Raw genomic sequence first — 15,401 nt, 5'->3', positions numbered from 1 at the left:
AGCAGTGGGAAGGAGGTGCCAACTAATCTATGATGATTGCTGATGAGGGATGCAAGCGACTATGCAGTCCATCCATTTATAGATGAGGAACAATCCAAAGTTTGTGGGTTTGCTTATGGGACATGTTGCATTTTAAATTTTGGGGCATTCTAGCTATTAATATTAATGCACCTTTAAGCTTAACAGTCCAATGTGGGAGGGAACTTAGGGAGAGTGCCAGACAATGTCCTTTTTGAGAATGGATGTTGAGTGCCGCAAAACAACCAAGATGGATGTGGATGACGGTGATGAAATGCATCAGCCAAGGGCCAGTTGGTTATTCAAATTTCTGAGGTGTAATTTGGGATGGTTCTATCGTCTTTCTTGACGTACCTGAGTTTGAAGTGGGATATTGGGGGATAAAGAGTTCCTATCTTTTTATATGTTCGACTTTTAGTGTCATCTTTCACCTGTAACATTTGTTTCCATCATGATTACTTTCTTTTTCAAATATATGCAAGCAAAAATCTTAGTGTGTACAGGGTATATGGAGATTTACCTCTATTATCTTTCTCAAAACATCCGTGAGTTAGGACACATTCTTTTTCTTGCAGAACTGGGCCTATAAATCATTTCCTCCACAAATATGGTTGCCAATAAAATTATGACTGCAATTCTAAGTAAAAGTGGCGAGCTGAATTTACAGCTGCACTTATATGATGCTGCAGTCACCACTTATTCTGCCAGTCACTGATGTCTCACAGGTCCATGATGTGCAAGGCTCACTGGTCACAAGTACAGTGACAGTTCCCCTGTCAGATCATGCTGGGAAAATCACACTACTTACCAGGATTCTGCAGGCCAGAACTATCTGCCCTTTTGTTGATAAATGTTTTTGTAAGTCAGCATGTCATCTTTGATTGAGCACTGGGTTGGATGACTGACATTATTGGGTTTGAAACCAAAACTGACACTCCACCAATTTAGAGACGAAAGTCTACTAGATTGAGTGCCCTGAATCATGATATTCCCATTCTACATACCATTGAAGCTTAATTTCCTTGACCTTGGTACTTGATATTTGACTTTTGCTATGCATTTCCAGCTCTTATTGGCTATTTCTCGCAGATATGTGAACTCCATATCTTATTTACTGAATGAGGTAAGATGCTAATCAAGAGGCATAAGCAGTCAATGCTCATATATATACTGTTGGTGAAAAATGCTACTTCTTGGAAGAATTTATGTGCTTGTTTTAACATTGCTGAAAGCATTCACACGCACCCTTACACTCCTGTACTTTATATATGATCTAAAACCTAAAGTGGTACACCTGTCATTGTACCAAAAACTGATTGTGTCGTGCACTTACTCAACTCACTCTTCTTTCTGTGCTCAGACTGCATTGTACTCTGTCTCGATCCTAGCAAGTGCTTTCAAACTGGTATCAGAGCGGGGTGCAGGCGAGTAGGTGATGGGTTGCGTGAGCTGCCAGACGAGCAGTTGACGGGTTGCGCAGGTCAGACGGAAGCCATCAGTCACAGGTGACAAGTCCACGTGCAGCACGCAAGCCAGACGGAGGGCATAGGCGATAGGACGGCACACAGCGTGCAAGACGAACCCGGTTGGCTCGTCGAGCATAGGCGACAGGTCAACATGTAGTGTGTAGGACTGATGGGAGACGAACCTGGTCAGTTGGTCAGCAGGCGGGCGACATGTCCGTAGGTTCGACTAGCGGGAGAGGGGTCCTGGTCAACGCCAAGACATACGTGTTTTCTTTTCCCTCATTTTTCTCTAATTTCTGCAAAATTTCCCTTCTCCCCTTGTCGGGCATTCATATGCACAAGCAGAATGTGCAATTTTGACCAAGAAAATTGGGGCTTTTTTTGGATTTGGGAACTTCAATGCAGGACAAGACAATCTTACTCAAAAATTGCACATTTGGTGCACATTTGCCCGATAAATTTTGGGGCTTTTGCAAAATTCCTTCAATCTGTGCAAGAGGTGTCTAGTATATGCACTTAGGCACATGCATTGATGCAATTTGGATGGATTTCCTTTTAAAAATTTGGAGCTTTTGACCAAAATTGTCAAATTTGTTCCCGAGAATGCTTTTGGAGCAGAAATTGCAGTCAAATTTTGGGGATTCCACATGTGATTGGTGCCTTGGCCTCTAAATGCGTGAGTAATTGCTTGAGAAGTGCAGCAACAACAGACACTTTGATTTTGGAAATCTATTTGGAGATCTGAAATTTCTGCAATCTGTGGATTTCATTGGTGGTTGGTACTTGCAGTGTACCGTGCTTACTTTTGTGACATTTGGGCTTGCATTTAGTGACTTTTCTTGAGTTAATTTAGTACTGTAAATTATGGTTGGAAACAGTGACAACAACAATCTTTTGCACATCAAGAAGCTTGAGGGTACACATAATTTTGCAATATAGCAAAAATAGTGCTACAATGTCTTGGTGCATAAGAAATAGGTGAAGCCCATCAAAACAAAGGGAATAAAACCAACAAACATGGAACAAGACAAGTGGGATGACTTGGATGAGCTTGCATGCTCTACCATTGAGCTCTTAGTGTCAAACAACTTTCTCTTTGACATTGAGGAGATGAATTCAGCATATGCAATGTGGGAAAGGCTTGAAGAATTGCATGCCCAAAAAAGTGCAATATGGTAAAAATAGTGCTACAATGTCTTGGTGCAGAAGAAACAAGTGAAGCCCATCAAAACAAACAGAATAAAACGAGCAGATATGGAACAAGACGAGTGGGATGACTTGGATGAGCTTGCACGCTCTACCATTGAGCTTTGAGTGTTAGACAACATCGAGAAGCTGAATTCAGCATATGTAATGTGGCAAAGGCTTGGAGAATTGTATGCTTAGAAAAGTGCAGCCAACAAGGTTTATTGACTGAAAAATTCAATGGACTTTCTCATGAAGGAGGGTACAGCCACGTTTGTTCATTTGAACGAGTTCTACTTAATTTTCAGTGAGTTGATTGCTTTGGATTTCCATATTAATGAGTTCAAGGCTATTTAGGCTATTTTCTTGCTATGCACTTTGCCTGAAAGTTGGGATACTTTCAGGACACCTTTGAGTAACTCGAATGCTCAACTGTTATATTCAGATGTGGAGAGTTCTTTGCTGATGGAAGAACTCGACATGCAAAATAATTTAGCAAACAAGTCTTCTAATGCATTGCACACTAGAGGCAGATTTCAGGAAAACAGGAGTTTTGAAAATAGAGCATATAGCAAGTCTCGTGGCTAAAATGTGGAGTGCCCTCATTGTGGCAAAAAATGACACCACAAATGAGATTGTTTTCAATTGAAGAAAGAGAAAGGGAAAAACAAAAAGGGTGAAGACAAGAAGGCTGAGAAAAACGACAACTAGTTGTAAAGAAGAGCAGTGTGAAGATAGAAGAGGTAAATGTAGTCACTCATGAGAATGAGAATGATGGTGATGTACTTCTTGCTTTCTCTTTGAGTGCATATGCATTGATTGTAGATTTTGAGGATGACATGCACACTTGGATACTTGATTGAGGTGCATCTTTTCATGTTACACCACATTATGAGTGGTTTTTTGACTACAATGGTGGTGCACGTGGTGTTGTTCACGTAGGAGATAACGATACATGTAAAATTGCGGGCATTGGCAATGTGAAACTGGAATTTCAGCATGGCTCCGTGTTTGTTTTGCATATTGTGAGACATGTATCTCAGCTCAAGAAGAGCTTGATAAGCACAAGGCAGCTACATGATGAAGGCTATCACACCACCTTTGGGGATAGCAAATGAAAGATTTGTAAGGGCTCTCGCATTGTTGTGAAGGGCTCCAAAAGTGATGCTTTATATCTTTGCGTATATTTAGCGTGCATGACATGTAGTCACCATAACCGAGTAACCAAGTGTTTCTTTGTGGCATAGCCGGCTTGGACACATGAGTCAAACTGGAATGAAAGTGCTTTCTCGTTCGAGTTATTTGCCATCTTTGAGATATGTTGATTTTGAATAGTGTGATCATTGTATTTATGGTAAGCATGCTCAAACGTCACATAAGAAATCTCTTTCTCTAAATTCTTTACCCTTAGAGTTGGTACATTCCTATATATGTCAAATACCAGGATTATCTCTAGGAGAAAGAAGTATTTCATTACCTTTGTTGATGATGCCACACGCGAAGTATGGGTTTATCCAATCCGTTGCAAAGACAAGGCCTTGGATAAATTTAAAAAATTCATGGCACTTGCTGAAAATCAAACCAATAAGACGTTAAAGTAACTTCGCTTTGACAATGGTGGAGAATATGTGTTCAAAGCCTTTCATGACTTTTGTGGCAGCAAAGGGATTAAAAGGGAACTCACCGCTCCTCACAACCCACCCCAAAATGGTGTTATAGAGTGTACGAACAAGACCATTCAAGACAAGGTTAGTACAATGCTCTCATATGCAGCTTTACCTCATGGATTTTGGATGGAGATTCTTATGACAGCTGTACACTTGATTAATCGATCGCCAAACAAGTCTTTCGGAGGGGGAGTTCTTCAAGAATCATGGTCGGGCAAGCCGCCTTCGTATGCTCACTTGAGAGTGTTTGGCTGAGAGGTATTTGTGCACATTCGCAAGGAAAAACACAACAAACTTGAGCCAAAGTCCTGTAAATGTATTTTTCTAGGATATAGTGATGAAGGTGAGATGGGGTATCGATTATGGGATCCGGAGAAAAGAAAAGTAGTACGTTGCAATGATGTTATCTTCTAGGAAGATCGCATGCATAAACAAACTGAAAAGACCGAGGAGGTGAGAAGGGTTGTATTGCAGGAGGATGTATAAATAGGACAACAAAGAATGCCCGTTAGACAGCAGCAAATATCTGTTGTAAGTGTCCTTGAAAATGCAGGGAATGATGCTGAAAATGATCAGCAAGATCTTGCCCATGATGTATCACAAATTCAGCAAGAACATATACATTTAGAACAACCAGAACTAGTTGTATAGCATGCTAAACTTGCAAAACAGCAAGCTGTTAATGTTTGCAGGTTGAACACCCAACAAATCTTGACCATTGGGTTTGGAGGTTGATCAGAGTGCAAAGACGGCCAAATCGGTTTGTTCTTGGTGTTAACTATGGGGTTGATTATGTCATGTTGACAGATTGTGGTGAGCCGTCATGCTTCCAAGAAGCAATGGATAGAAAAGACAACAAGAAATGGCATAAGGCAATGTTGTCAGAGATGGAATCTCTCATGAAAAATGACACTTGGGATTTGGTGCATTTGCTTAAAGGGCAGAAATTTCTACAATGCAAATGGGTTTACAAAATGAAAGTCACTTTTGGTTCTTTGCCAAAGTACAAGGCGCTCCTGGTTGCTAAAGGGTACAAGCAAGAACATGGAATTGATTTTGATGAAATCTTTTCTTCTGTAGTCAAAATGACTACGTTGCGAGCCATCTTGGGCTTAGTTGCATATGAAGATATGGAGTTGAGACAGATGGATGTGAAAACTGCTTTTTTACATGGTGATTTGCATGAGAAGATCTATGTGCAATAGCTTGGGGGTTTTACTTCAAAGGGGAAAGAGTAGATGGTATGTAAACTCAACAAGAGTTTGTATGGGCTGAAACATGCACCACGAGAATGGTATCATAAATTTGATACATTTATGTAATCTTAGGGATTTCATTGCTCTCAAGTTGATCATTGCTTATACACCAAGAAGGCAGTAGATGATAGCCTTGTTCTCTTGGTTTTGTATGTGGATGACATGTTGATTACAAGTAGGGATGTTCATGCCTTGGACTTCTTGAAGCATAGTTTACACAATAGCTTTGATATGAAAGATCTTGGTGAGGCCAATCACATTCTTGGCATGCGTATACTTAGAGATAGATCAAAGGGTCTTCTTTATGTGTCACTGCAAGAGTATGTCACTAAGGTTTTGTAGCATTTCAATATGGAGGGGAAAGCCATTGGTGTACCATTGTCTCCATATGTGAAACTTAGTGCAGATGACAATCCTACATCTGATGATGGAAAGGTTGAGATGGCCAAGGTACCTTATGCTTCAATTGTTGGTAGCTTGATGTATGCTATGGTTGTTACATGACTTGACATTGCATTTGCAGTGGGAGTGGTTAGTAAGTACATGGCATATCCTGGCAAAGAGTATTGGAAAGTAGTGAAGGGTATCATGAGATACCTGAAGGGCACAAAGGATTTGTGTATCTGCATTGGTAAGTAGAAGTTATATGTTGTTGGCTTCACGGATGTAGAGTATGCTGGTCATCTTGACTGCAGGAAGTCTACTTTAGGATATGTTTTCACGTTCACAGGTGAAGCAATCTCTTGGATATCCAGGTTGCAAAAGTGTGGCTGCCACTAAGGCATGCAAAGAGGCTTTATGGCTTTTACGTCTAGTGAGAGGTTGGTATTATAGAGGTTCCTATCCTCCATTGTGACAGTTAGAGTGCTATCATGCTAGCACGGAATCCTGTCCTTCACACAAAGACAAAGCACATAAAGGTGAAGTATCATTTTATCAGGGATGTACTTGATAGGAAGAACATTGAGCTTGTGAAGGTACATACAGATTATAACCTTGCAGACCTCACGAAGGTTCTTCCAGCAGAGAGCACTTTGCTCATTGCCGTCAGATGATGGGGGTTGGGTAGTATATGTGTATTTCGGCTTTGTACATACATAGACTTAGTTGATTGTTTTGTTTACCTTGAGGCACGTTGCTTTTAGGTGGGAGGTTGTTGGGAATAAAGGCTCACCAACGGTGTTCGGGTGTGAACACACCCTTACACTCTTGTACTCTATATATTGTCTAAAACCTAAAGTGGTACACCTGTTATTGTACCAAAAACCGATTGTGTCGTGCATTTACTCCTTCAACTCACTCTTCTTTCTGTGCTTAGTCTGCATTGTACTCTGTCTCGATCCTAGCAAGTGCTTTCAAAAACCCCACTAGCTTGTTTTCTTTGACTATACTATTTTTCTGAATTTTGGTTGCTTAATTTGGGATCTTTGAATGGGAAACTAAAAAGTAAACTTTGCAGATGATAGTGATGAAAATGTCTAGATTACTGTGTAAAAATATTGTGTTTTTCCTATGAACAGCTCAAACCAAGAAAAATAAGTCTTCTGAAAGTTTTTTAGGTTTCATATACTTGTAATTTAGGTTATTTCTTCTACACATCCACAGTAACTGGCATCTTTTCAGGTAATAGAAAGATTCTAGAGAATGGCTTGTTTATGCAGCAGACAAGCTCTCGATTGGAGAAAGGGGTAAGTTTTTCCCTCTTTTATGTGGTCTTTTTGCTCTCATGTTACATGTTTAACTCAAAGCATGCCTACAAAACCTCATGTTATTTCTCACCCAAATGTTTGAACATAGGTGAAAGAAATGTTTTTTCAACACTTTGATGTTGTGATGGTGGATCCTTCAGGCCTACTCAATTTATCATTCCGCCTTACCAAAGGTGCTTTGAGAGAGGTTTGCTAATGCAACTCTTCTTCTACTTGTTTGTGATGTTTAAAGAATGATTATTGCTTGAGGGGTACCAGTGGAATGGGTGCAGTCCCAAAGTATGATCTAGCTGGCTGTTATAACTCATTATGTCTTTGATTTTTTTTCTTTTTTGGGTATATAAAGATTCAGGATGATGCCTGCCACACCATATCTGCAATGAGGAGTGTGAGAGACTCTGGGTTTAATGAAATCTTCATGACCCCTGTGGACTTCTCTACCAAATTCGATTATCATGTCAGGCATGGTCCCTTTAACTGTTGCATTTGATACACTTCCTTGAAGTAAACAGTGTGCTGTTTGGTAATGGTTTGTTACGGCTTCTTGGCATAAAGAAGGGTAGTTGACGTTATAGTTTGTTCTTACTGAGGGCTTGATGTCTGTAAACCAGCAAATTAAAAGAATGCTATTTGCTCTTATCTTACACCATTTGCCTTTTTCCTTACTGGTTAGCTGTTGTCTTATCAGAATCTCTACTCCAGATGTAGAAGCTAGCACTCAAGCTCTAGATCAAAGTAAGTGCAAAGATTTTGAAGGTCAAGTGGAAAGGCTCCTGTGCAAAGGGCTCGGGGATAGAGCACACTTAATACGTGTTTATCGCAGGTTGATTGCTTCAAGTTGGGATATTGAAGAGGTACAACACTTTCTCTCTATGGCCTACCATATAGATTACAAGGGCTATCTGAAGTTTTTCTTTGCATTTTTCTGGAGTAGGGTCCTCATGCAGGTAGGGCCCTTCCAGTCTATGTGGGTATAAACGTGAGCAGTTTTGAGGTTGCATATCGAATGGTTGATGTTGGGCCAAGCGCTGATAACAAAGAGGAGGTGAGACTGAATCCAAAATCAAAGACTTTGTGCAACGGCTTGAAGTGTTTTTCAACTGGGTTGTTATTCATTTAAAACTGTGATTATCACAGGCAGCAAATTTCAGGTCTTTTTGGGGACAAAAAGCGGAGCTCCGCAGGTTTAAAGATGGAACTATAAACGAGACAGCTGGTATGTCACTATTTATATAGTATTCGGATACTGATACATGTACCTGGTGAGTTAGCCTATATGCTAAATAAGCAACTGATCCTGGAACAGTTTGGGAGTGCGATCCATCACAAAGGCATCATATTATAAGCAACATCATCAAATATGTACTAATCCGCCACTTACCTCTTGCTTGTGGAGATATATATATTGTTTCTGGGCAACTAGATTTTACCCTCATGGAAAAGAAGAAAGGTGCTTTCATTTTTTTTTTCTACCCACAATTTTAGCTAGCATATTTGGTGGTTTAAGAACACTTTTTTCACTTTGAGCATGTTATCCAGCAACTTTATTTAAGTTCATGACCTTACAATGCCTTCTGTTGATGGCAGATGGAGTGCGTTTGGTTCCAAAATTACTGGAGGCATTTGATGATCTTTCCAAGAAACTAAGGAACTTAGAGAGTGTTCCCCTTAAAGTTTCTAGTGTTCAACCTATTAGTCCAGGTACTTTATCTCTTTCAAGGTGTTCCATCTAATTGCTTATGAATTTTGCTAGACAATAGAACAGGCATTTGTAAAAGTGGCTTCATCAGTAGCTTCTTTACATAATTGATTGGATTGTCTCAGAGACCTTTTCAAGCCCAGCTTACCATTGTGGTAGCCCTATTGTACTGGGAATCCTCTAACAAATAGTCCGTCTAAGTTATCAATGTCAACTTTAATGGGCTAGAAGACCCATTAGACATGCCGTTTCATGCTGACAGCTGTTTCTATTACTCTGTTTAAGGATGATAGTTGAAAGATGAATCAATGTTGGCAGAGTGGAAAGTATGGCAATAGCTAGGCAGGTTTAGACTTGCATTGAAATAGAGGTTTCTTTATGTCTCAATTATGTATACTTGTAGGGGCAGAAAGTAAAGCATGACCCCCTCTAGCCTTTCATTCACTTTAATATTGCTAATCTTTGCTCATGATGTTATCAATGTCAACTTTAATGGGCTAGAAGACCCATTAGACATGCCGTTTCATGCTGACAGCTGTTTCTATTACTCTGTTTAAGGATGATAGTTGAAAGATGAATCAATGTTGGCAGAGTGGAAAGTATGGCAATAGCTAGGCAGGTTTAGACTTGCATTGAAATAGAGGTTTCTTTATGTCTCAATTATGTATACTTGTAGGGGCAGAAAGTAAAGCATGACCCCCTCTAGCCTTTCATTCACTTTAATATTGCTAATCTTTGCTCATGATGTAAGCAAGTATCAAATTAACTTCTGAAGTTTCTTTGGATTGATCTTGTCAATTCTATTCCATTTTGATTGTTTCTCAGCTTTCAGACATTCCGCTGTTTTTCCACCGGAGCCTCATGTGTTAGCAGATGAAACATCTGATAAAAGGCTTTTGCATGATTTGATACCAACATGTGTTGATCCTGTGGAGGTGATGGTACAGGTATGATTACATAACAAACAAGTGGTTATTTTAGCATATCCTTTTCCCAGTCGCTGACAACTATTTCTTCTCTGCATTTGGTTAATCAGCTCGAAGGATCTGGAAGATGGCCCTCCAATAAAGAAGCAATTGAGAAAAGCAAGCTTGCTTTTTCTCTACAAATTGCTGAGAGGTAAGCAATTTTCCTGGACATAGAGAAATGTACTGCTATGTGATTGAATTCTCTTTTATATGGTTAAGTCTGTGCTTTCCTTCAGTATGCAGCGACTCTACGGGGTGAAATGTGTTGCAGCAGAGGACTGTGTAGATCTGTTGATGCATGGGTTTTGCTTTCGTTTGAGAGTGTACTATGATAAAGACCCAACCCTTGCACAAACAAGGCATGAGAAACTGCAACATGGGACAATGGATTCAATCACCAGAACTGATAGCAGGACAAAAGTACCAGTAGATTTGAGGCATGATTTATTGCTTCAAAGCCTTCATTCAAGCATGCTTAGTGGTCTGCAGGGGCGATATCCAATTTATGGTCCTACAGTCCGGTAAGTTTTCACAGCACGTAATAGTTTGCATTGTTACTTTGGATTTAGTCTAGTAACCTGTATGTTGTTGCTGTAGCCTAGCAAAGAGGTGGATAGGCTCACACTTACTTTCAGATGTTATTCGTGATGAAGCGATTGAGCTGTTAGTGGCGCACGTTTTCCTAAAACCTGCTCCTTACTCATCACCATTATCACGAATTACAGGTTTTATGCGGTACAATGATTTCTCATGCTATTACTTGTTCCAAGGCTATTTGCATGGTTGTATAAACCTCATTTTATTTGTCAAGGACATGCTTGTTTTCTTTTTGAGATTCATGGTCTTTGAAAAAGATTAAATAATGTGAGACACCAGTCTCTATATGGCGAAATGAAAAGCTTCCTCATTTAAATGGTGTTATATTGTAACATTAGTTGGTCATACAACTATTGCAAGGTTTCATGATAATGTAGCAACATTTGGGTAGTCATCATGGTAATGTTTTACTGATGTATAGTTTCCTATAAGTTTTTAAGCATTTGGTGCAATATTTAGGCTTAGATTTCATGTTTGGTGTACAACATTTAGCTAGCACCAAACCAGCTATACCAACTCAGTGATAAATCAAGGTGATTAAGTTTTTCGCTTGGTTGTTATCAAAACACTTTCTTGCACATGCAAAGACATTGTATTTAATGTCAAAATTTCAAAATCATGCACATGCCATTTATGCATATGTAAGATGCTCAATCAAGTTCAGAATTTTGCCTACAACATCTCAACTGCTTTGTGACTTAGTTCTAGATGTTGAATTCCTTAGTTCCATACATCAAGGTCCATTCATGTATTTGAGTCTAACCACCCAACACAAGTCCTGCCCTTGGCAAGCTTTTGTAGCTCACTTGTTGGTGTATTCAAACACTGATATGCCTAAAGAAGAAATTGTAGACACAAACTGTGTAGGCAACACAATCTAAAGAATAAAGTATATACATGAAATAGTAGGCAACAATAGAAGTATCACTCATCTTCCATTATGTTTAAGTGTGGACAGCTAGATTCTAGACCACGATGTGTTGTAGTTAACCTTGCAACTTTTGTGACACCATCCGCATTAGATGTGTCTAGAGTAGGGTTAGTATTAGGAAGTGCTACCTCCACACCTACTGTAGGCATTGCATCGGCCATGGCATCAACGCCACATGTTGCACATAGACAGAGGACACTTGATGCTAGTTGGGATCCCAAGAAGAAGGAAGAGGTGGAACATTAGTGGCACCTTTTTTTAATCATGATCACATTCAATTTCGTGCAACCAGGTCAAAGTATTTTAAATTGATGTGCAAGAAGATTGGTGAGTATGGCCCTTCGTATGTACCTCCATTATCAGAGACCTTACGCACCACTTTGCTCGACAAGGAAAAGCGCCTATGACGATGTTTCATTTGTTGGGTACCCTTGATGATTGATCACTGGGTGGGTGGTAACTAGGGTTAACAAGATGCATTACAAGCCAATCTACTGGAAGCATAGAAGGTGTATTCTCAACCAAAGGTGCTACATGGGTTGGATTTTTTAAATTGATTGGGGTTATATAATTACACCATTCCACATGAATCTATAGGTACTGCTTTTGGGGTAGATCAAGTCTTGCAAGCAAAACATGGAATACATGGGCTGAACAATATGGTTAGAGGAGAAATGAAAGAGTCTCAACATTGTTGGTGCTGCATCAGGTATATATTGAGGGTCACTTATAGTCGTATGGTTGGATACTTTTAGTCTAGGTGGACATTCTAGTCCAGAATTAGGGTTCCCTATATATAGAACCCTTCATTTTTCTCTTTCTTGCCTTTTGGCCCAAACACCACAGGGTGGGTCTATTCCCTCTCCTAGTGGCATCTAGTTGGAGACTCGAGTTATTTATCACCCTTATCTTTGCTCCTCATTGTTTCTATCTTTTGTTTGGGTGGTTCTCCTTTTGCCGCTGTGTTGACATGATATCATTGCTATTCCACTTCATGTGTTTTTTTGTAGGCATAAATGTTTCCATTGCTATCTTAGTTCCCCTTGTGCTATCATTGACAACCTAGGTGGATACTTGTGTTTTGGATGGACCATCACCTAGGAACAACTTGATTTCGTAAATGCCATTCAATTTTCTAAAGCATACAATTTGAATGGCTTTTCTTTTTTTGGGGGGGGGGGAGGAGGGGGGTGGGGCGGAGTCTATCCTTTATGTCTTGTGGTGTATGGTTGGATATATGTAGCTAGTGTATGCTACTTTGTCAGTAGATTCTCTCTTGATGCTTTATATTTTGACATGAAGATACATTTTCTACTTTCCACAAGTTTTTTGTGGCCTTCTTTATTGGGTTGTAGAAATGAGTGAGTGTAAGGAGATCTATGGCTGAGCTTTATGAGTCATTACGAGTTGGATTAATGGATGTCTACTTTATAGGTTTTTGGAATATTTTCAATGATCAGAAGCTTTATTGATTATTTCACATACTTGAACTTTCTCCCTTCTATGTGACCCATTAGATGTAGGTGTTTTATATGCTTGTATGTACACAAGGGAGGACTTGAGTACCTATCTGCAAGCCATTGGCTAGTGGAGAATCTAGTTGGTCGCAGTTCCCGAGTTATTTTTCAATCTTTTTTTCCATGATCGCATTTTTAAGTTCAGGTGGGGATACGAGGATGTTGGTTGGGAGAGTTTCTTGAGGGTTAGTCTTATGGATAACACTTTTGGGGGTGATATGTATTAATGTTTATCTTGTCCATGATATGTGATTGACTCATATGAGCCTTGACCATGACTAGATTCTAAGTGCTAGTACCAATGTTAGTTTGAGAGTTAGTGAGCTTTAGCAAAGCCAAAGAGCCATTGAGAGGTCTAGTATGAGCTTCACTAGAGCTAGAGAGCCACATCTCGAGATCTAGTGCTAGCAATATTGGCAATGAGCCACAACTAGTGCAAGAGCTACAAAGCCAAGCCTTGTGCCCTTGCTTTAGTCATTGACCTTCTGCTTGATTAAATGGAGTGATTTCAGCTAGTTTGCTTTATAGGCATTTTTTTCCTAGACACATTTTCCTTTTATTGAATGATCTTCAGTTTCAACCATTGGAGCTTTGTTGGCTTGGTTTTTCCTTTTGTCTTCATGATTGACATGGCTTTCTATGCTCCTTTATTTTCACAGTTGGGATTTAACTTAGTGTCTTTGCTCGGTATTTCTCGACTTTCTTGTCATATTTTGAGCATCCAATGTTGTGTGATTGGGAGGTTTGCATGAGGGTAGAGTATAGGAGACTGACTATTCCAGCTCACAACGTTGCGTCTTCACCTTGTGGCCTTTCTTGATGGGTAGTTGGACCATATAGTTGAGGTAATCAATGTGGTGCTAGATCCTTGGTTCTCTTGAGTTGCCCTTGTGTTGAGGAGCATTGTTCATCTTTCTGAGGATGGTGACCTAACATTTTTCCTTTCCCTTGAGAGCATATCTGAAATGTCCAAGGATGTAACAACATCCATGCTGATGTCTTCCTCTTCTGTCTTCAAATACTGTATCATTTGGAGGGGCCCCGTGAGGAGACACCAATGGTTTTGGGAGATGGTCAGCTGTATTTTTGTCCCACTGTACAAGTTCCTAGACACACCCAAACTCTTATGAGAGATTCAGGTATTATGCCTTTTAGGGTACATCTTTCTTGGAGCGTGTTGACATTAACGGATTGGGGGGGGGGGGGGGTGTCGTGGTTAGATGGCAGCAATGTTCTTGATGGGAAAATGGTGCTTGTGCTTAGTTCGTGTGGCCATACCACAAGACAAGTGGAGGCATGTGTTGCCTGGGGAACTTGATTCCCTGCAAGAAGCGATTGATTGCTTGATTTGGAGTCAGGCTTGTCCTAATTTCTAGGCCCAAGCTTCCCAGGATCTCAAGTTACAGATTTGAGGAGTACACTCCACTTGCAGGCAACTGCTTATTGATGGATTACTTCTGCTGTATGGTTTTTCAGCGAGCTAAACCTCAAATCGTTTCCCTAAACTAATTTGTGTTGAGGAATTCCCACCCTTCTGTGTGTTTGCTTGATTACTACAGATTACTAGCAATAGTTCTAAACATAGATCTTGGATCCTATACTTTATCCTCGGCTTGAAGTTCTCTTGGTCCTTTTCAAGCTTAAACTATGAACCTTTTTCTTATGGCGTACTCTCTGGACAATCCAGTAGTAAAACCAACTCCAGCAAATAGTGCTCAAGATATCCCACATGACATCTCCCAGTGACCAAGCAGGCACCAATAGATATCAACTGTCATTGTATATAGCCAATGGCTGAATCTCAGCTCCTTCCAGAAGTGTTCGAGTGCATGGAAATACTGCGAAACTTAGTACCAAGCATTCCTTCAATGTCAAAGTGCGTCCTCTGTCAAGTATAGATTGCCTGGAAGAGCAAACTTCCAGTATCATGCTGATGGGCTACTCTTGTTGCTGGCTACAATGACCACAAAACCAAGCTCCAATAGATCCAAATGAAGCCTTAGGTGAGGCTCTTACAAGCCCTGATAGCTCTAGAAGAGAAGCATTTCTTTTTTGCAAGTAAAATGTGGCTGATTATATTACTCAAAAAATTGATTACAACAGAGTGCTCATGCTCAACAAACTAGCTGGAGCTGATGCAAAGTCACTAATACATCATGTATACAAGCTTCTCAAGGCAGTCTGGGGGGGATAGGGGCAAGAAGCCATGGGGGGGGGGGGGGGGGTATATTGCCAACTAGGGCTGCCTGCCTGCATCACGAAGAATAGACCCTGGCTGCCCCAAGTGCGCATGAAGTGACCTCGGAGCTCCTGATGAGCCTTGGACTCGCCCTGCACCTAGTCCCATTGGCTGCAGAGGGAGTGAATGATGGAGGTCCATAGCTCTGC

At 40.3% G+C, this 15,401-nt stretch overlaps 1 protein-coding gene across 3 annotated transcripts in view; it reads left to right on the top strand.

The window, feature by feature from the left end:
- The window catches only part of LOC148022150 (nucleolar protein), a 106,740-nt gene that overhangs the window by 67,406 nt on the left and 23,933 nt on the right, over positions 1–15,401 (top strand). For all 3 annotated transcript variants that reach the window (XM_087697791.1, XM_087697790.1, XM_087697792.1), the window contains 12 exons: positions 7,216–7,280; positions 7,390–7,488; positions 7,648–7,763; positions 7,990–8,155; positions 8,236–8,346; positions 8,439–8,517; positions 8,608–8,751; positions 8,889–9,002; positions 9,826–9,947; positions 10,037–10,119; positions 10,205–10,489; positions 10,566–10,703. In XM_087697791.1, the coding sequence (XP_087553917.1) occupies positions 7,216–7,280; positions 7,390–7,488; positions 7,648–7,763; positions 7,990–8,155; positions 8,236–8,346; positions 8,439–8,517; positions 8,608–8,751; positions 8,889–9,002; positions 9,826–9,947; positions 10,037–10,119; positions 10,205–10,489; positions 10,566–10,703 (1,522 nt within the window). The remainder of the gene's footprint in view (positions 1–7,215; positions 7,281–7,389; positions 7,489–7,647; positions 7,764–7,989; positions 8,156–8,235; positions 8,347–8,438; positions 8,518–8,607; positions 8,752–8,888; positions 9,003–9,825; positions 9,948–10,036; positions 10,120–10,204; positions 10,490–10,565; positions 10,704–15,401) is intronic.

The sequence above is a fragment of the Lygodium microphyllum genome, chromosome 17 (assembly GCF_053477565.2).
Source record: "Lygodium microphyllum isolate KBCC chromosome 17, Lygodium_microphyllum_v1.1.10, whole genome shotgun sequence".
Taxonomy (NCBI): Eukaryota; Viridiplantae; Streptophyta; class Polypodiopsida; order Schizaeales; family Lygodiaceae; genus Lygodium; species Lygodium microphyllum.
This window is presented reverse-complemented; position numbering and strand designations above follow the sequence as displayed.